The sequence below is a fragment of the Sparus aurata genome, chromosome 11 (assembly GCF_900880675.1).
Source record: "Sparus aurata chromosome 11, fSpaAur1.1, whole genome shotgun sequence".
NCBI classification, from domain to species: Eukaryota; Metazoa; Chordata; class Actinopteri; order Spariformes; family Sparidae; genus Sparus; species Sparus aurata.
Window position 1 is genome coordinate 22,046,892 of NC_044197.1, and position 22,041 is coordinate 22,068,932.

At 40.3% G+C, this 22,041-nt stretch overlaps 1 protein-coding gene across 15 annotated transcripts in view; it reads right to left on the reverse strand.

Moving 5' to 3' along the window:
• sgip1a (SH3GL interacting endocytic adaptor 1a) overlaps positions 1-22,041 on the reverse strand; it is a 79,351-nt gene that overhangs the window by 26,556 nt on the left and 30,754 nt on the right. For 9 of the 15 annotated variants that reach the window (XM_030434555.1, XM_030434563.1, XM_030434554.1 and 6 more), the window contains 7 exons: positions 6,540-6,603; positions 5,759-5,783; positions 5,616-5,636; positions 4,916-4,978; positions 4,128-4,191; positions 3,339-3,523; positions 1,211-1,219 (listed from right to left, as the gene is read on the reverse strand). In XM_030434555.1, the coding sequence (XP_030290415.1) occupies positions 1,211-1,219; positions 3,339-3,523; positions 4,128-4,191; positions 4,916-4,978; positions 5,616-5,636; positions 5,759-5,783; positions 6,540-6,603 (431 nt within the window). The remainder of the gene's footprint in view (positions 1-1,210; positions 1,220-3,338; positions 3,524-4,127; positions 4,192-4,915; positions 4,979-5,615; positions 5,637-5,758; positions 5,784-6,539; positions 6,604-22,041) is intronic. The other 6 variants (XM_030434558.1, XM_030434567.1, XM_030434557.1 and 3 more) reach the window with 2 other exon arrangements.

Sequence of the window (22,041 nt, forward strand, 5' to 3'; positions counted from 1 at the left end):
GCCCCCTTGGTCTCTTTCACTTCTGCTGAAATCTCTCCATCTGCCTGCGTCACGTCTACCTTGCACCAACCCTCTCTCCCCTCCATCCCTCACTCTTGTGCTTGTTCCAGTTGTGCAGTGAGCCGTGAGTGATTAAAGTGATGCAACAAGGGGGCGGGACATGCTGATGGAAGGGATTCATTTCATTGGCAAGATTGTGGCAGGACACAGCGCAACACTGTTTGCCATAACCAATCACCGACTCCCTGCAGTATGTAAACAGGAAGACCAACAGGAAGTGTTGCAATCTGTGACCTTTTAGCCTCTGTCAGGGATTAACAATGACCTTTACCACACAAGTAGTTGTGTACAGACATGCCAACGTTAAAAACGGACCGCTCCAAACAATTGTGGGATGAATTTGAAGTCATGAGAGCGCTTTTGTCCCATTTTTGAAATTCAATACTGCATCTTTTCTTTTAGTGCAAGAGTGAAGACACATTTAATATCTTTCAGCTGGGCTGTAAAGTGACTGCCTCAGGGAACTCTGTGTAGATCAGACTGCATGGTGACTGACCACACTAATGTCACACAATATGAAATATGAAGAATTCACCATAAAAATTATTCTTCAAAATTAGACATTTCTGATAAAAAACATTGTTGACAATAGGATGAAAGAGGAATAAAATGTGAGCTTTATTTATTTCTAGTATTTTAACTCCATCCCCAATCTTTACCCTGCCTCCTCTATTGCTTGTAGTCTTGTTATTTGGTCTGAGAACTAGAGGATGAAAACTCAAGAACCAATTAAAATCAGATTAAAGATGTCTTAGTCAGCAAAAAAAACCTTAAAGGACAGCACAGTTGAACTCAAGGCAGCTATGCAAACAATTTCACGTGTGCCATAAAAATGCTGAGTGGTAACACACGTGCACAAACAGTAACACCACCATGAAACACACACACACACACACGATAACAAAAATAGCTGTCCATTTTCCCTATAAATGCAGCCAATAAAACCTTGATATATTTGTTCATTTGCAGTTAACTTATTTTCAGCAACAAAGAGCAGATCTTATATATATATATATATATATATATATATATATATGAAAAAAACATTTATAGGCAAACCATTAAGTATTAAGATGGATTAAAGTATTACTGTAACAGTCAAGAATAAAAAATACATCTCAACACAACAGCATGCAAAGCAAAGGCTTACCGGACTCCTCTACAGAAGTTAGCATCATTAGCGGCAGGAAAGAAGCGAGAGATAAAAGACAGATAAAAAGAAGAGGGTTGGGGAAAAGTTAGGAGACTAGAGGGGGAAGCATATCAATACTGGCAACTCAAAACAAGGCAAAGCATCTGTGTCTGATGTCGGCAGTCATCTACATCAGCTACAATCATTAATACAGATGGGTGAACCAGAAGTAGTATGATTCCTCACTGCATTCAGACAGTTCTTCATCCCTCCATCCACACATATTACCCACTACTCCTCCTAACATCATGTGATTGTTGAATCCTGTTTTAGATCTTATGTGAAACAAGCCGTTAACTCAAATCATCATGTCCCCCTCACAAACTTGTGTACATATGAATAATTCATGCAGAATATGCCTGATATTACCGCAGAAGTAAAGCTCAGGCTGTCTGCTAAATACAGCACTCCGCATCAGGGAATGTATAATGCTTTGTTTGTGTGTAAGGCTTTTCACAGCCGTGGTAAGAGGTTGTCATATTTACATGCAGAAAACCAATGTCCATACATTAGAATATCACGGAGGGAATCTCAATGTTGTACACATGACTGGGGGCTACTGTCAAGTATGTGTCTTGCTTTTGAAAATAGGAGCGAATCATACGTGTTTCAGTCTGTCGAGTTTTACAGGACTGGTTCAAGGAAAAGCACAAATCTAGAAAAAAAGAGGAAAGAAGCAGTGTTTGTTCCTGAAGCCCTGTTAACACTTGGCCCCTCTTCCTCTTTTCATCAGACCGTTTTATTGTCAGTCCACAGCCAAGGTTACCCAGAGTTGCCAGGGACTGGGAGTGACTGTGTGACTCATGTAATTTATGTGTGAGCAGAAAAGCTCTGCACAAGCAAACATGATGCTAATTTGAACTGGTGGGGAGGTGAAGGTGGCAGTTTCATAATCACAACTACAGGCCAGTGATTCCAATGTCACAATCTTTTGTAACATTCAGGTGACTTGACAGCATTACATGAATTTTAAGAATGTTAGAGAAAACAAAACTTTCTAAGAAGGGCATGTCTATAAGCCATCTTAAGTTACATTCACACATACACTTATTAGATTCAACTATAACACTAGAATGCGTAGTAGTTCCATAACCAAATCTGTCGTATTCTGAGTGCTGCAAAGACGATATCTTCAAAGTTTTTTGGGAAAAAACAAGCACTTTAATCCAAAACTATAAGATAGCAAATTCACTAATTAAACAAAAAGAAGAAAAGCAGCAAATTCTCAAATTTAAGGGGCTAGAAATGTAAAAAGGTCTACAACTAGGTCATTATTTCCTCAATAAATATAACAAAATCCTTGTCAGCAGTTGTTTTGTTGATCCACTTGTCACTTCAGCGCCATATCTATGAGGAAAAAAGCCTCAATATGGCAACAACAACCAATGTCTCCCATGTAATTCGCACGTGCACACAGCCATGATCAGCCATGGAAAGACCTTCACACCCGATCAGGTTAACAGAGCCAGCGGGTGAACACACGGATTAAATTATTGAGTTCAGAAGCTCCAATGACCACATGCAATCTCACTGCACAGCAGACCGACCAACAGGTTCATTGTGCCCACTTTCCTACCTGAATTATTCAAGGCTGACACTCAAGCTAACTGTCCTCACTGAAGAACACAGGAATTATGGGGAGAAGGCTAATTACAGGCTGTTTAAAGGTAACATGTGCATGAATTTTGGACTCAGCTGAGCTGCATCACTTCAGCCAAGTGCTTCACACCCTGCTATTTGGCGGCGGTATGTTGGTAGTCATCAGATGGGTTCTGTTTTGTGGGGACATCTGTCCCACATGAAAACGACACCTGCCTCAACAGGAGAACACTGACGTCACTGATGTCACAGACAGCACTGACCGAGTATTAAATATATGGAATTCAAGCTATCATATAAACCTGACCTCAATCGTTACAGGGACATGGATCGTGATTTCAGACGTGGGTTCAGACCCAAGTGAAGCTGTGACCCATCCTATCGTTAGGTAAAACAAAACATTGGGAGAAAGACAACAAACACAATCTAAACACCAAAATTCAGCCGTCTGTTAATGAAAGCCAGCAGTGATGTCAGGGCCACTCACCATAGGAGATGGGGAAAGGGCTATGTTGCCTATGGAGGCTTTGAGCTCGTCGACTGATGGCGCTGTCACTACACAATCGGCTGGCAGCGGCTTGATCTTAATTTTGAATTTTTTTCTGTGGTCCTCGTCTTCTTCCGACTCATCAGAGGAGAAAAAGTGGGTCTTTTTGGTGGTAGGCGGCAATAGTATGATATGTCAAGGAAAGCAAATCTCAGTCCAGGATATATTTGACATTTGACTTGCATGATATCATAAAGGCGAGCATGTGATTGAACCGGGTAGCCTTACTCAACTCCTCAACAAGAAACTACTCTTTTAACTTGTTGACTGCCTTTAAACACTCAGGGAGGGAGAGGGAGAGGGAGAACCGTCTTTGCTCAGTATGAACTGACAGTTTGGGGAATCAGTATGTTGATCAGAGTAATATTTCAACGGTTTCCACTTCTTTTGAACTTCCTGTTTTCACATCTGCTGCATCAATGACTCATTCTTCTGGAGCTGCGTTATGCGCCTCACCTTACTATCTTTATTTATATCTTTGTTAATTGGGTGTTTTTACACTTTGTTCAGCAGCTAACAAACTTTATCATCAATGTTTATAATCATTTTGTCTGGTCGTGGATCGAGATATTTTATTATAACGATTGGCTTCCTCGGCAGCCTCTGCATAATTTGAGAGGGGATGAAGTAGATTTCAATGTGAATGGTATTTACTACACAAACCAATCTCCTATCAGTGTGCACCAGTTTAAAATAAAATAATAATAAATGTAGTAGTTCTGAGGATATCTCCCTCTTCAGACTCCTCATCAGGTCTGATGCTGTAGCCCTCGTCATCCACCTCAGGGGAGTTCTGAAACAAATAAGAGTGACTCAGTATAAACCATCTTTGATAACTTTATAACAGTGATCGTTAATTGATAGTGAAATAATAGTTCAATCACACTTAAGTTAATAACCTTTGTAAATGGTTGATAAATGATGTGCAGTTCATATATAAGCATTATTTAGATGGCTATCATAAAGTTACAACTGATGTTTATAAACCTTTAAAATTGCTTAATAAATGGTTTTTAATGCATTTCAATGTTTGTTAACAGACGAATAATTGAGGGTTTGTATGTGATCATTGTATGTGAATAAAATGCTTGCAGAGAAACAGCAGTTGGTTCATAGAGTACCGTTGGTTTATATCGGCCACAGTTTGGGTTCCCATTGACATATATTAAGACAATTAATTACACAAAGCTGCTCACACCAAATGCAAGGTTCTCTGCTTAATGAAACATGACTAAACACATATTGACAAAGTCATAATCTGGATGTTAAATTTGAACACAATATTGTTGAAAATGATAACGATTAAAACCATCAACTTGATATACTATGGGTGACCATTTCTAACGTGTCACATGGCAGATTTGTCAATAGCACATTGATTTTACAATAACACGGATCAATACTAAGCTCATTTGAAGCAACTGAAAAACAAAGCAGCAGTGAGCTGGTGAGGATCAAACACTGTTTGAAATCAGTAAGAACTGTAAACATAATCCTACAGTAAATCATGTACTTACATATCTGTCCCAGTCGATATCCCCGTAGAAGCCATTAGGGGCCCCGTTGGTCTTCTTCTGAGACTGAGAACAGAGAAATGTTTTGATTAAAATCCCACCAGACGGTGACGGTACAGTATATTCTGCACTACAGTGCTACCACTGAACGTGTTTCTATGTTAGCTACTGATCAGTTAAACTATGCTGCTGCCAATTCTACTCTATAAACAGTTATCCTGTGTATTCCTGATGTCATGTCACATTAAACTGTCCCATAATTTCCTATTTTCCTCTTACAGGCACTAATCTGTTCCATGGTTCTGTCCTCTTTCAAGCGTGCAACTCCTGGTCAAAATAATGTAATATTGGGAATTTCAAGTGTGTTTTCTTGAAACTAAATTGAATGTTTGGTCGCCAAAGAACTGATGATGATTTTGTTATCATCCAATATGATGTAACAGCACTGCATAATATTTTCAAGATTTAAGTCTGTTCAAGCTACCCCAGAGGACTTAATGGGATATTCTGTTGCCCTTTTTGGAGACTTCAAGCCTCCTCAGAGAGCCTGCTAATGAAAAGATAGCTGAATCAGCAACACTGGCAGTTGACTGATGAGTGGACAAACACAATGTGAGGTCTATTACCAGTCTAACCTCTAAGCTCTAAACTAAATACTCTAGAGGTTAGTCTACCCAAAGATCTACAGTCTACGGTTCAGTACCGATTCAACCTCTTGGGGTTCCTGGCAAGTAAAAAGAACACAGATAGTAGATATTATAGCTCAAAATCAAGACTTACAGAGTGAATAGTAATTTATAAATGACTGTGGTGGTTGACATATAATAAATATTTTCTGTTACTTACACCCCCGTCTCTGTCTGGGGACCCCCTGTGAAAAAAAAAGAAAGAGGAGGAAAGAAAGAAGAGCCCGAAAGTCACGCAACATGTGAGCTCTTCACTTTGATACTAATTGCTTTGCTATTTAGCAGAGCTGAAACATTTAATTGGAGTGTTCAAAGAAACGCTTTTCACACCACCATACCCACAACACTTATTCACTCAAATATCAGACTCTCACAGACACCACGGCACAGAATCAATTCATACCAAGTCTACATGTCTCATGCACAGCTACAGATTGGCTGGAGAACTATCATGCTTTGAAAAGATCCCGAACAAATATTTCATAAGCAAGCTAACTGGTCTATTTAGAATTTATTATTTCAGCTGTATGCAAACAAGCACTGGTTATTTAAGTATGCCCATTGTTTTTGTAAATCCATAATAGCTTGTCATAAAGAATTTGTTCAGACAGATTTATTGGTACAATACAATTCACAATATATCACTGTGGCTCAGAATTGACTCCTCAGCTGTGAATCATAAGGGAAGCAGCAGTCTTACATTTATTTGACAAGACCTGTACTCAATACTAATCCTGTAATTGTTCTGACTTATTCTAATCCTTTCATTCTGCCATAATATGCACGACCTGCAACCATGTATCAGTGTTTTCTTAAAATAACTCATAATTCAGAGGTTTCACCCAGATCTCTGCTCCACTGCAGGAACCAACAACTGACATGCCTCATGCATTCATGCCTTGTGTTCACAAAGTACACCAAGAAGACAGATCAAGACTTACGTGGAGTCATTGTCCTTTTCTTTCTTCCGTATCCCAAAGGCCTTCCTGGTACGTTTTTTCAATCCTGAGGAGAAAAAAAAAAAAGTAGGAAAAGAGTGAATTACTGTGTGAAGAGACACCCAAGGCATGACTAAAAGGTGCTGTCTGTGGGTGGGTCAAAGGGTAGGCGGCGTCAGCTGTCCTGCATCCGTCAACCTGGAGATTAAAGGTGACGTTTTTATGTATTATTGAGTGACTTGCTGCGTCACTGTGAAGGCAAAGGCTGTCTTTTATAACTAAAAGTGTGTTCATGGTCATCGCAGATGGACAGACAGCCATACAACTCCCAAAGCATCATCTTGGAATGGAAAACTCATTAGCGCCGTGCAAATCAATGCGCCAAGGATTTCCCAAGAATAGCTTAGAGAGCGGGAAGAGTTGATAATATACAAAATTATTTTGTCACAATTCACAATGCGACACAAAGCATATGAGATCCAGGTTGAATCCCTTGACTAAGTTGGAAAACATAGTCAGTAGTTTTTGTGTAATCCTGCCGACAACCCAACCAAAATACAAACGCAGACATGGGTGAAAACATAACCTCTGTGGTGGTGGTAATGATTGCTGTATTGTCAAAGCAACAAGTGTTAGAGTACGTTTTGGCCTTGACAGAACCTTTGGTAACTTGATGTTTAAATGCAAACTCAGGACCTTGATACAAACACTGGTAAAGAAAGCGACAGTGTACACGTCTAACCCCAGCTGTGTGCAAGTGCAGGACAAAAGCAGCATACAAAAAAAGAAGAAGTTAGCACATGGAATACTACAACCTCTAAAAAAACTAGATGCAATGATCCAATATTTCAGCCTTATTTTGCCCTCCATTTTCTTCAGTCAACAAACTGAAATGAAGCTTTTGCCACGGATTTGCAGAAACGTTTTGTGTGTTCTGGCAACTCAAGCTCAATCAGGATGTCATCTGGACTGAATTACCAACAGAAGTTTGCAAGAAATTGTTTACACAAAAGTAGGAAGTTCAATCACAATCCCTCAAGCTCTAAGTCACTTTAAGTAAGTTTCATTTCACTCATTCAACTATACAATTATGCCAAACAAACACATCTCAAAAACTCCTGGCTTGCCCTTACCCAGGATGAAAGCCCAGTTGTCTCCCTCCATGTTTTTTCTGACAAGAATCTCATTCTTCTTCGTCTTTGTCTGTTTGTGAACTCATCACATCATCTTGTGACCAACCGATCTCTTTCTCATACCACATGCACATTCACACTGAGCTTAAGGCAGGAACCTGATGCTACCTCTCGCTAAACTGCACACGTGAAAACGCACACACACAAACACACAGGCAAGGTATCATGATCCTGTTCTTGATATTCATCTGGTATTCAAATTCAACACCAGTGAGGAGGCCGCTCATGAAGTAAAGACATATGTCATCATTTCTTACATTTCGTATCATTTCTTTACTGCACTAATCTTTGCATCAGAATGGCTGCAGCCAAAACAGGATCAGGATCGATCAAGGAAAGGCCCATTGGCTATGAGAAGGATGAATGACCACTGCCGAAGCTCAAATAAATGTCCCCGTGCGAAAGAAAAGCACTGCATATGCACAGAACAGTGGCACATTCACAAACATAAAGGCTTGTCCTTGTATACAGAAAGGCAGGCACACATGTTAAGGGCATATGCAGAGACATGCACACACGTCAAGAAACTGAGCTTGATGAATATTCATGGACACTAGTAGATCAGGTGTTAAGAAGCAGCACCTGTTTGAATAAAGCTACCAAAGTCATCATTTAGAGAAGGACAAGAAAAAGCGGAGATCTATAAAATATATATTGGAATTGGAAATTAGAGACGGCTGTGGGCTTGAGCAAAGCAATTACTACCAAACAATTTGATTTCTTTCTACGAACAAAACAGTAGGACACTACTGAAGCTATCATACTGCTTGTGTTGGTGTTTAAGAGTTGTTTGGTCATTCTGTATACAGATCCAAAGGACATTTCAACTGCTTCACATAAAGCAGTCTAGCTTCTTTCTTCTGTTTTCTGGGGCTTGACAGTTTTCCTCTTTCAGATCTTGGTATGGCATCTGTCAGCGGCCTCAGTATGAGGACACAGTGTGCTCTTAGCCTGTAGCCTAAGAGATGGAGGAAGCTTAAATGCTCAACAGCTGTATTACAAAGCCAATAAGGTTTTAACATTTCAGCAACAGCTTCTATAGGTTCTGTTTGAATCTCTGCTGAGTCAATTATCTGAACTGATGCTTAATTTCTGATGTTTTCTATAGATTTTCTGCTTGATGTCATTCAAAAGCAAAATCTTTTTTTCTGTTCTGGCCAAATGTAATGCTACCTGTTGAATGAATGCCAACATTTGGAGTTGAACATAATTATCCACCTTAACACTACTCCATCCTTTCTTCAACCTTCTTAAAGCATCTTGCTCCATGCTAGCATCTTCTCTTTAACTTGTGGCACCATCAAGACAAACCAAAACACACTTCTTTAAGATTCTGAGTGTTGTGCGTTTTTAAACTGCACTTTCATTTTAACAAGCTGTATTTAATCCAAGTTCAACATTTATTTATGGTGCAATCTCGTTCCATATCAATAACCCTCGTTGGCCTCTCTTTTTTTTTCTCCTCAAGTCTCTTTCCTTCTCGTGTGAATCCAGTGTTGCCCCCAAGCAAGAGCTGACAGGTTTACAGCTGTGCTAATGAAAGAGTATTTTGTGCATGTGTCAGTGTGAACATGGCAGCCCTACCCTGGCTACACAAGTCTGTATTCTGCATTATGTGAGATCTAAATCTATTATATCTATTTTTTTATGTCTTCACCTTTGTTTCCTTGACTTTATTTATTTGTTTCCTTTGGATGAGGATATTTTAACCTTTGTGCACACGAACAGTTCAAACACACACACAAACTGACGAGCGAAATTTGATAATAATGTAGTAACTTACTTAGTACTTCATGTTTAGATCACAGCAGGGCCTCTATCTGATTGGATGACGTTGACGTGAAAGAATACATGAATGCATATGGCAGGGGTTAATCAACGGGGGGGAAATAACAGAGCAGGCAGTACACACTGTTTAATGACTTAATGGCTTCCGTTCAGAGGGATGCTAGCACAAGTGCTAATGTAATTAGTGGTCTCTTCTCAAGACACAGTAATGTAATTCTAGGAAAAGCCATACGACATGAAGCCAAACAGGACAGGACACTGCCAAACCTAAAAAAAAAACCCTGGATGACATGTAAAGAGCAAGAGGACACTGACCAGAGTTAGACATTTACTGTAAAGTACCTTTAGAAAAAAATCAAAGCCATGTCTTTTTCTAGTGTGTCCAATGGATTTAACATAGATTTATAGTGAATTATTTCAAAGGTACTGTTTAGCTGGTCACTGAAAAGACTTCAAAATCTAGGGTTCAGGATAAATTTGGAGAGGTGGGAAGCTAACTTTAGAAAGGGTCCCAAGAAGGGAAAACAAACTCATAACAGGAGGAACACCACCCAGCGCACCGCACAGTGTATTATTATTATCATAACTGTGAGGTCCACCCTTGAACCTACAGAGGGAGGTTGCCCAGACACAGCCTTCCGCAAAAAGAGTCATCCTGAAACACAGCAATTATACCGCAGATTGTAGATTTACACCGGCATGTTGCTCAGTGAAACTCACTGTTGCTGTATTTTCAAACTGAAGCAAGCACAGTGTCAGTTAAGCATGAAGGGAGGGCCGAGACATTTAAGGTTCTTGAATTCCAAAGTTATCTCAAAAAATATAAAAACATTAATAATAGGCCAAAATGTTGGAATGACAGCAGCTTTGTCACCTCAACAACCCATGCAGATTTGTTGGTGATGCTGTTCACAAAAATCAGATATGATTGCTTACAAAAAAAGTGCAGACACTTTCAGATCTGATTTGAGAAACAAATCGGTTTTGCCTGCTGCCTGAACATACCATAGCATTGAGTGTTTTGCCTGAGTCTTAATCACCTATTGTGTGATTGGGATTGTGATCGTTAGGCCTTGATTGTGTCTGCTTCTGCTTCCCGGAGCATTAGCCGCAGCTATGTTAGCCACAGAGTTAGAGAACTCAGCTGGAAGGGACACCATGCTCTGGATACACGCATACACATATGCACAGAAATGTAAGTGACACACTGTTGCACATATGTGCTACAGCACACACCCACTAAAACACTTCTCTTAAAGCAGAACTCCACTCCTAGACAGGCAGAGCAGAAGCTGTTTAACAAGCTGCACCAAAGGGGGAAGAGATGAGGAGGCTCTATAGACCAACCAACAAAACACACACACAGCCTTTGCTGCCAGCAACAGCAGGGCAAAGCGGACCAGGCCGGGCCACTCCAGACTCTGGATGGGAGACCTGTGCTGCTGTGCATAGTAAGTAGAGAGGACAATAATACACCATTGAGATCTAGATGCAGAAGAGTCAGATTTTTTTGTTTTGTTTTTTTTAAATGAAAAAAATATATATATATCTATGGCTTTTCAATACGAATTTAGATATGACAGCTTTTAATCAACTACTTGAACTCTCATTTGTAGCTTTTTTATTATAAGTGATCATCTTAGAAATCACATTTTCTAAATCTAATCCGGTGACTTTATTTTTCTGTCCAACAGTGCGTTCAGCCCAAAACCCAAGAGAATACTCGTCTTCAGTTTGGTCTGCATGCCCCATAAAAGCGGAAGAAAAACATGATAGCGTACAGTATGCATGTTAGAGCATGCTAGGTGGAAAAACGGCATGGAGTTAAAGGGTGAGGACGGTTCGTTAAGTTGTTTGGGGTATTGTGTCAGTCTGACAAAGCACGAGGAGAAGCATGAAGATCCACTGACAAGCAGGTATTCAGGTTAGAAGAGTAACATGACATTAGCAGAACAGGACCAAGATTTGTAGTCATATAAAAGTGCAGACTAAAAAAAAAAACAAAAAAAAAACATGCTGACAGACAGAAAAGGTTAATAGACAAGGGGACAGGCAGACATATAGTAGACATACAGAGAGATAAACAGACATATTGCAAACAGGAGGTTTAATAGGCTCTCTAGTTGGAGTGACTCATTCACCCTCCTGGGCCCTGGGAGGCAGGAATAGGCGGAGTGCGCAGGTGAGGACGGAAAAGCTGCTCAACACCGGCAGATAGAACAACAATGACCTCGCACTGTTGCAATGATCCTGGAGGGGAAAAATGCTCCAACAGGAGACGTGTGACATGCCGCTATGTGAACGCAGCCTCCATTTTATTCATGCACTGTTCTGCACAGCTGTGTGGAGCTGAAAATCTGATCTAAAAACTGAGTTGTTTTGCTGAGGAGAGGGGAGTGGTGAGACAGATGTATTTATTTACTCAGGATGTGTTGAGGAAAACCATGTTCTTCAATGCAGCAGCTACTTTGCTGCACTTTCATGATCAACCATTACATATGAAGCAACGTGTCTTAAGATATAGACAGATTTTAACTGATTTCAAAAGCTCTTATATTTGCAAACACAGTTTTATAGAAAGTCACACAAGCAAGAAAGTGCACAGGAAACCATTTGAGCCCCCCACTACACCTCTCTACTGGCAAAGGAAAGCAGAAAGCCATTCATTTCCAACTACAGTTTCCTTGCTCGTCTAAGGACAGCACTTCTCTCACCTTCCTACCTCTAACCCAAAGATGGCCGAACAATCTGAAAGAAGAGGCCAAGAGAAAAGATACCTGATACCTGTCTTAATACCTGGCAGTAGGAACAGAAAAGCTAAGGGGGCACGGCATAAGAAAACCTCCAGAAATGGCCATTGACAGCCATCACCTTCAGCCTCGCTGAGTGTTTCAGTGAAAGAGCCTGTGTCAGTGTGGCAGAGGAAAGACAAAGAGACGGTGTCAGTTTGCGTTTGTGCCTGTGGATGCTAAAATTAGGCCTCGACTATACTGTCCAGGTGGCTGCACTGTGAGCTATCAACTGTAACACTTGCAGTAACAACGTGCCTAATGCACACAAACACAAGCACACACACACACAAGCACACACACACACACACACACACACACACACACACACACACACACACACACACACACACACACACACACACACACACACACACACACACATATTGGGATTTGGATGATGCATTTCTGTTTTGCTGCACGGATGCACCCTTTGAAAAAAAAAAAGAAAAAGAAAACATATCATCGAGTGACGTCACCCACCACTAAGGAAAGTGGGTCAGGGCCAGAAACCATAAAGCAGAATGGCAGCAGTTAGTGCAGAGATGAACAAAAGATATCGGAGAATGCCAGGCGGTGATGATGCATCCATCTGTGCAGTTCCTGCTTTCACTCTGTATCCAATATTTCATTCATTTAGGGCTAGTTTAATTTGAGGGATAAATAAGCAAAAGCATATATCAGACAAAGGCCTGAACAATATAATAATCATACTCAAAATAAAAAACAGGCATCCATGGCTTCTGAAATTTTCATTGAGACTTCAAGTGCTGTTCAGTCATACTGTGACATACATTATATAAGTTATTAAGTCATTATATAAAAAGGGTGTTCCAAGTTTTAGTATTAAAAAAATACGTCATGATAATCAATCTTAATTAAAAAATGAAAAAATACACCAATTCTAAATATGAATATTTTCATTTTTTAAATTTCATTTTATGTTGAACTGAATAAATTTGACTCCAATCCAAACCCTTTTTGTTCAGTGGTAAATCAACTTTTCCAGTCTAATGACCACTCGCTCTACAACACTTGTCACGCATTCTCTCTCTCACACACACACACACAATCACACTGATGGCAAAGGCCGCCATGCAAGGTGCCAACTGCTCATCAAGAGCAATTTGGGGTTCAGTATCGTGCTCAAGGACACTTTGACATGCAGCTGGGGGAGCCAGGGATTCAAACCTGCGACCTGATTACTACACCACCTGATCTACCTCCTGAGCTACAGCTGGCCTACATTTGAGTTTTTGTGATAACTAGCAGATGAATCAATGACAATAACTGATTTTGCATCCCTATCTGGAACTAACAAATATAATCATTTACAATTTAAATCAATATAAATGTTGTCTGATAATCAAAATTCATTACAGCACACTATCAGACTAAAGCTACATGGTATGCCAACAGTACGACTATTTGCAGCACTTGTCTAGCTATCTCACCCTCTACCCCCATCTTCCCTCTTCATCTCTTCCCCCCATCGTCCCTCCCTCCTTCCCTCTTGTCTCTATAAACAGCCAGCACTCATGGTTTCCATCCCCAGGCTACATATAGCATCCACCAAGGACTGTGTGGAGAATGACCCTGCTGCACAATCAAAAAGAGGCTTTTAACGTGGATGTTTAGCACAAAGACACAGGGAGTAGATATATTTTTCACCTGTCTGTCCATTTATTGACACAAGACTTTCATAGATCGGAGAAGCAGATATGGGAACCGAGTGCCCTCTCCGCCTCCAGCTGGTGCTGAAAGCGCTCCTGCTCATGTCACAGTGAGACACTTTCCTACAAGTCTTCTTGTTTTATTATAAACAGAAAATGAATGGTTGTTTCTTACTAGATAATGTGATTTATAATGATGCTTACACTTTCAATCAAGACACATGGTGTGACAGTAGAAGCATATCTCTCGAAGAATTAGCAAATCACAAATGTCATTTTAAGATCTTGAGATCAGCAGGGATTATTTCTCCGAGGTCTTTGTAAAACACTTAGTTCATTGTTTATTGCTTTTTCCATTTGTTGTGTCTTTTCTACATCTACGCACACATTGGAAACAGTTTGAAGCTTCTAAACTTTACAACAACAAAGCTACAGCTTGAAGGTAGATTGAAAGTTGTTGGTCAAACTCTTTATACAAGCCCCTTCAAATGTGAGTGTGGGTGCTGCCACACTACAGTTGTCAAAACCCCTGCTAGGCCTCCGACTCCTCCCTGGAGAAGAGCCCCCTGCTATTTCAGACATGTCCTCCTATCAAAACAGATCACCACAGCTGCCACTGAGGGGGTAAAAAAAACAAAAAAGTAGAAATTCTGCATCCTTCTTTCCTCTACATAAATCTGACACTACCCAAAAATGTCATCTGCATCCACTCTGCTGAGCTACATTACCATAGGAAGATCAAATAGTAAGGTGAGAAAAATACCCTCTCTTCCCTTTTATGCATGCTGTATTTTGGAGCATTTTCATAGTTAGTTGGCTTAGCTGTGAAGTGACGTTCAACAATCAGTTCAGCTAGAGCAGCAGTTGTTCAACAGACGCTGGGGCAAAGCAAAGCCATCCGTCTTATTTGTGTGTCTTTTCCCAAATGTACACTCGCTGTGCACATCAGCCTCCATCACCAGCACACTGTGCGCTCGCTAGATGGGCCTGCTGTTTCTCATTCCTCATGGTAATATATCTATTTCTGTGCATAAATTTAGAGATGCATTTGAATTTTTTCAACAAATACACATCCCCTTCTTGCACAAACTAACATACTGACACAAATAGAAAACACTGCCACGGTTATCACTGAGGTGTGAGACTGAGATGCTAGCTGCCTGCATGACAACAACCTGAAAACCCGCCCCTTAAAAGCTACTGTAATTGGACAGAAATATTTCTTTCCTCATTTCAAGCCTCCTCTGGGACAGTGAGGCCACACGTGACGTCAACTAGTGTGATATTGTCTGGTTTTCAAGGCTAAAGCTGCCCTGGCGTTTTAGCCGTTGGCTAGACAACAAAAACTAATGCAAGACACCTCCAGAGTCGAGTGGATTTGTTGGCTGACAAGGATCCTGACAGTTTTATCATTTCTTCAGGGCACCGTCCCATTTCTGTCCCTGAATTCTAATCATCATTGTAGACATCACATTAATACACAGCAGGGGAGGCGATTAACAGTTGTGTGTTGAAATTCATAGCTCTGCACACATATGATATAACAAAAAATTAGTATATTACAGATATTACAAGTACTTCATTTGGCTTGCATTCCTTTGAATTTCTTCAAGGCTCCTGCAGCCTCGCCTTTCTGAAAGCATACACACCAAAAGCTAAAATTACAGCAACCTGCTTAGAAATTAGATTGTGCTTATCATCAATCAAAACACAAGGCTGCTACAATGAATTTAGTGCATAAGGAAGCCTGACTGCAGCTCCACCTGCCCTCAGCACGGTTTTCCTGCTGCTGACCTTTGAAAACAAAGAAAATACAATTTTGCTGTTTCCTCCCTTTGCAGTAGGTCCCTGTTTTTCTCTGGCTCTGGGCTAAAATGGTAAGGATCTTGATTATTGCCCATTTATGTGAAGCTAAAGTTAGACATTTGATCAGTTCTTAGTGCTCCAGTCTGGCTCTGTTACAATCACATATTGATCAAGACTCTCCCCCTGGATGTAGTTTTCTAAGGAGAAGTGTACAACATAATTTACACTGACCGTTACACACAGGAAAGTATAATATAAAGGGTAAGGTTTAAAGATGCACACTGCTGTAAAATAGTGCAACAATAGCACAACTTATACTACAGCCTAATCAAAGTAGAAATGAGATAAGCGTCATTTTAAACCCCTTTAATATATTTTTCAAACTAAATGACTGCTACTATTGATGATCTTACTAAGGATTGACAACCCAGAATCACACATTATGGTAATTTCAGCAACAGATGATGTAAATAAAACTGTTCACATCATCTCTCATCCAGGGAAATCACATGAGACAGTTTTACACTGACAACCTATGAAAGAGTGATGGAGAGCTGAAAAAAAAACAGGTGAACATTCATTAAGGGAAGCACATTTTTTGGAGGAACAACAGACAGACCATGTCAGAGCTACATCAGATTAGTATTCTTCCACTGATATCTGTTATTGAGACTATATCAGTATATAGGCATCTTGATCTAAGTCTGTGCTTTTCTGCCCACCATTTTCAGGCTCTTGCTGCATTGTGCTCATCTGATTATTTTGAAGATATTTATGCAAATACCAGATTCAAGGATTGCCTCAAATCACAGAGAAGAGGAGTCTAAGATTGTGAAAAAGCAAATATGCAAAACACATAAAATGCTAATGACTTAGCTGTCCAGAGATTTTAATATCAAGTGCAATGATTTACTGTTGTTGAGCCATAAGGCAAAAGACAGTGTGGGTGTACAATGAAGTGTGATTCACAAATGACAGGATGGATAATTTCTTTCTTTCAAAGAAAGTATTTGAGTATGAACCCTCCATTGTATTAAGAAGGAGACGTCGGAGGATGAGGATGAGGGAGAGGAGGGATTGAGGGTCTGCGGAGAGAAACATTTGACACAGGCACGCACGCACGCACGCACGCACGCACGCACGCACGCACGCACGCACGCACGCACGCACGCACGCACGCCTACAACTTCATACGAAGCAAACAAGCCCACATTTGGTATGAGTCAGTGATGAATCAATTTTACAATTTTACTGAAAAGATGGGCCAGTAATGATTAAGAATAAACAGCTAAGCAGATACATGAAAAGTGGGATTTTTTTTTTTTTTTTTTTGCACTTCACATAGGCATAATGCAATTGCAAATACAAAAGGATGCAATTGCAATTATGATTAAAAATGTATTTCTGATTGAATCAATTTAAACAAGTGTTGGGACCCACAGATGAAGTCATTCATTGTGGATTTCAAAATGGACTCTGAAATGAACTCAGTGTCCCAGAATTCCCCATTCTTCACACCTAGGTGCAGAATTCAGGTTTGAGCTACTATTGGTCAGGGTGACAGACCCCCTGCTGATCAGGTAGTCAAAACCCCAGAGCATTCAATGTTCGCTCTCTCACTCAACGCGCTCTACTCCTTTAACTTTGGATCTTCAAGGGCTCCTCTCCACCTCCCCCCACGGGGCTGCCTGCCTTCTAGATCCCTTCTTCTGGGCCCAACAAGCTGTGGAGAGCTGCAAGCTGCATTGGCAGCAGGCCCAAAGAACTTCTCCTCACTGCAGCGACACGAGGTCCTGCCAATCTGAGGATCTAAGGAACACCAAGCAGGTTAGCACCGAGCTGCTATCCTTACAAAGTAAAGGAGCGACCAGTTTCCTCCTCTGCCGACTTTCATCAAACCTTGCACAGCAAGAGCAGCTTGTTCAACCTTGGAGCCCCAACTTTCTCCTGCAACCGCCAGCATCTTCTCCTCAAAGACTGGTAACGTTGAACTGGGCTTAGATAGCAAACCATAGCACGGCTAAGCACAGGACTTTAAACTCTGGTTGATGTAATGTGTTCAATTGATGTGTTTGTTCAATGTTTTGGTGTTATGGTGACCTCGAGTCAAGTTATTGGTAGTTTGCTTTCCTAGACGGCTAATTCGACATTAGTTGAATTATGCTTCACACAGACTCAGGGTCTCTGCATGCAACTAACCATCTTCTATAACCTGGCACCACGTCACACACACATACATACTCACAGACACACACATTCCTGGAGGCTAGAGCATATCACACCCACATGTGATATCATTGACCGCCATTGTTCCTTTGTTCTGCCAGGCACTCTCCCACACACACACACACACACACACACACACACACACACACACACACACTGGTATAGTACATGTTAGTTAGATTGTGTGTTTCCATTTTGTGTTAAATAAAAGATCTTGAACCTTCTTGCTGTCTATTTAATATTGTACATGAGTGAATGTTGCCAACCTCTACACTGTCAAGAACTCCAAAATCCTTCAACCATTACTAGCTGTTATGGTGAATTTGGTTGTAGTTATTAAGTTAATTATTAACCAGAGTTATAAACAGTTCAGTACGTTTTTATGAGACTGATTTAGTAAAATTGCTATCTTTTTCCCTTCTTCAAGGGTGGTGCCCCGAGGTGATCTAATGCAAATTGGATCATATTATTTATCATAATTAATAATTATCCCAAATAATCATTAATTATTATTGATAGCCAAATTTAACCTAAACCCCCCTTTTATTGTTGTTAAACACACCTTAACCGGGCCTTGTGTAAGGTGAGGCCCAACAACAAGTGAATGCGTTGTCCAAATACTAGTATTTGCTTATCAACATCTCAGATATCTTATTTGATCTATAATCCATCTCGGGTTTGTCAAACTCTGATGATTTCAGTTAAGTCAGTATTTGCTGAGGGGTTCTATACAAAAATTTGCTAATTGCTAAAACAACAAGGATAATCTGCCGGTATTTGTTTTCTGCCTTTTGCAGTCTTATTAATTTACATCACAAACCTATGTATTGCAGTAGCTCTATGATAAACTAAATGCCTTTGTCCATATACAAGGGCTTAACAAAATAGCATGCAGCTCTGCAATCTGACATAACAGCCCTGCAACAACCATTCCCCTTCTGCAGCTTATGAATGTCAAATCCTTGCTTTACAAAGGTGGTATTTGTTGCAGGGCAATGGTACTGGGTGGCATATCAAGTACTCATAATACTGTCGCACAATATTAAGGAGCTACTGTACACTTGCAGGCCAAACTGTATGGATGGACAGAAGAAAACCAGAGGTGTTTTAGTGGAGTTATTCGGTATAAATCAATTTGCTTCAGCTTCATCCAAACCACAATCAGGATCTTAGAACAGCAGTTTGAGTGTCATTTACTCTCCATGATTGCTTTGATGGTAAAACTGACACTTTATTAAGAGGCTTGAGATAATAAAATCCAGCAACCACATTTACAACAGTGAAACGGTAGGCTATGCTACGGAAACACTGCTCCCACTTTCAATTATACACAATAAACCTTTCCTTTATGATCCCCAGCACTGCTTTATATCGATGTGCCATAAAATAGGTGTGTGTCTAAGAGTTTGAGTGTTTGTTAGTAGATATAATCCTGGGAATCACAACACTTGTCATGCCAATGTACTGTATAGGCACTCCTCTCAGTGTCAAGTCCTTTTTTAAAATTGGTCAATGCACCAAGTAATTCTTGCTGATATACTCTTTTAAAAACTGGGGCTGGACATTGAAAGATGATGGAGGGGTAAACTGACTTCTCACATATACTACTTTAAAACATGTAATTGATGAGTTTAGCACCCCTTTAACTTACATAACTGTATTGTCCTTACTCTGTCTTTTTGTATTTCTCTTTTTTCTATTCCATTCCTCTTTTACTTCATGTAATTTCCTGTCTCCATGTGTGCATATAAAAGTGGAGGTAAAGCTAAAAGTCCTGTTAGTAAGATAAGGTCATTCATCAGTGTCAGTTCCTCATAGGTCAGCACTGCTTCAATACTCTAATAAGAGCAAATAGACTGAGAACTCAACTCTGAGCAACCCAGAGTCTCTAGAGACCTTATCGCATAGAACTTTTAGTTCATGTAACTTTATTTTGTGTATGGATGGTTTAATTTGCTGAAGTTATTAAATTATTAATAGATTACTTGAATAGCTGAATGGTTGGCTCATCTATTAATTGTTAAATTTGTTTATGTGATTAAAAATACCAGATATTTGTTAGTTTCGGCTTCTCAAATTCAGGAAGAAATTTGTATTTGGCCTGTTGAGTAAGATTGTGTGAGATGGGTATATGGCATTATGTTTGACATTTAAGTTCTAATTAAATGACTAAAACGAAAACGAAAAACTACTGATATGATATTATTGCTGCCCTGTTTGCATTTTCATTATAAACTTTTGTACCTTTTGTATCCCTACTGTCTGGTAATTGGTAACTGGTAAGTTGAAGGCAAACTCAACTGATTTTACACTTTATGACTGTACTTGCAACCTACATTGGGAGCACTACTCAACCCATGAAAATGGCTGTATGTTGTCTTATGTGGCTCTTTAGGAGCTTCTTCAATTGCGAAAAAATAGCACTGACAATGTGATAAGAGGTTTTGTTCCTCTGGATTCAGATGCTACATATTTTTAGCAGAAAACTGAGGTTGGGAGTATGAAAGAGGCTGTCCTTCTGGACTATAAGAAATTCAACATTTGCAATAGTGTCATGAAGTAAAAAGCTGAAGTACCAACAACACTGCATGCTGCTAGCAGCAATAATACTTATGAACGTTTGTTTATACTGACTCTCTAGATGCTTTGTTTTTATTCAAGTCCATGTACTTCATAAAAAAGTGGGAATTTTGGCTTTCCCAGCAGCCAATCAGATGTTTCATTTACCACGCTAGCTATACGATTCGTCTGAAATTAAGGTTACGGTAAATAAAGACATGCGGGTATGTGTGCATGAGATGTATGAGAGAGTGGAAAAGAGACACAGACATTGTCCGGAACGAAAAGTTTCCACATGAGCACCAGGCTGTGTGTGTGTGTGTGTGTGTGTGTGTGTGTGTGTGTGTGTGTGTGTGTGTGTGTGGTCTTGTCGAGATGAGGCTTGACAGAATGTTGATATGTATCAGTAGCTCAGAAGCAGCCTTGTCATGTCCTCCTATTTGCCCCAGGGAGCACAGGAAATGACTTTGTTTGTAGAAAAAAACAATTATGAAAATGAGGATGGAAAAAGGAAGAGAGTGAAGGAAAATACAACATATCATCTCTGAGGAGACACAGAAGTGACAAGACTCAAATAGAAAAAAATGAGATCAGCAACAAAGGCTCCATCTTCTCCTCCATCTCCTAAAGAACTGGCCTAAATTCCTGTGGATTACATTTGCCTTATTCCTTCCCAACAATCTAATCTCAGTTCATTCCGGTTAAGGCCGACCACTGACTCCACCCCTCCCCTGTTCACACCCAGATTATAGGTTTGGTCAGCTTTTGGTTGGAAAAGGAATGTCCTGACTGTCTTTGGTTCATTAAGACGGGCTTATTAAAAACCTCTGACTACATCTTCTCACAGTACCAGCCCTCAAATAAAGAACCACTGACATCCTTGAAAGGTGGAGCACTGGTTGTCTCTTGGGTGAGAGGAGGGGAGAGTGAAAGGGAGAGTGAAAGTAAGAGTGACACAAGGAGGGTGAGAAGCCGAGGGAGAGAGGGGATGTGGAGAGACCACGATGAACCACAAGATCTGGAACCACTTTGAGAGAACACACCATCAATTCCAGTGTCACTCTAATGGCCAGTAATCTGGTGTTCTGGAAATTCTTATATAACCTGCAGGTTGAGTGAGGCTACGCATACAGGCTGTGTCTACCCTCATGGTGTAGGTAGATACAGTCAAGTTGTACCCTAACCTGGAGATGTAATCTAAACATAGTAAATTACAGTACAGAACGCTCAGCTGGGAACAGGGTTCATCCTGCTGGCTCAGTCTGGCTGTGGACATGCGCGCACACACGCAGCACAAACACACACACACACACACACACACACACACACACACACACACACACACACACACACCCCATGTACAACCTTTGCACAGGCATCAGTTTAAATTATGACTCATGAACTGTTTGTTTTTCTCCCATCCTTCTCCTACCATTCTTGACAGTGTGAACCTGCAAAGCCAACAGCAATA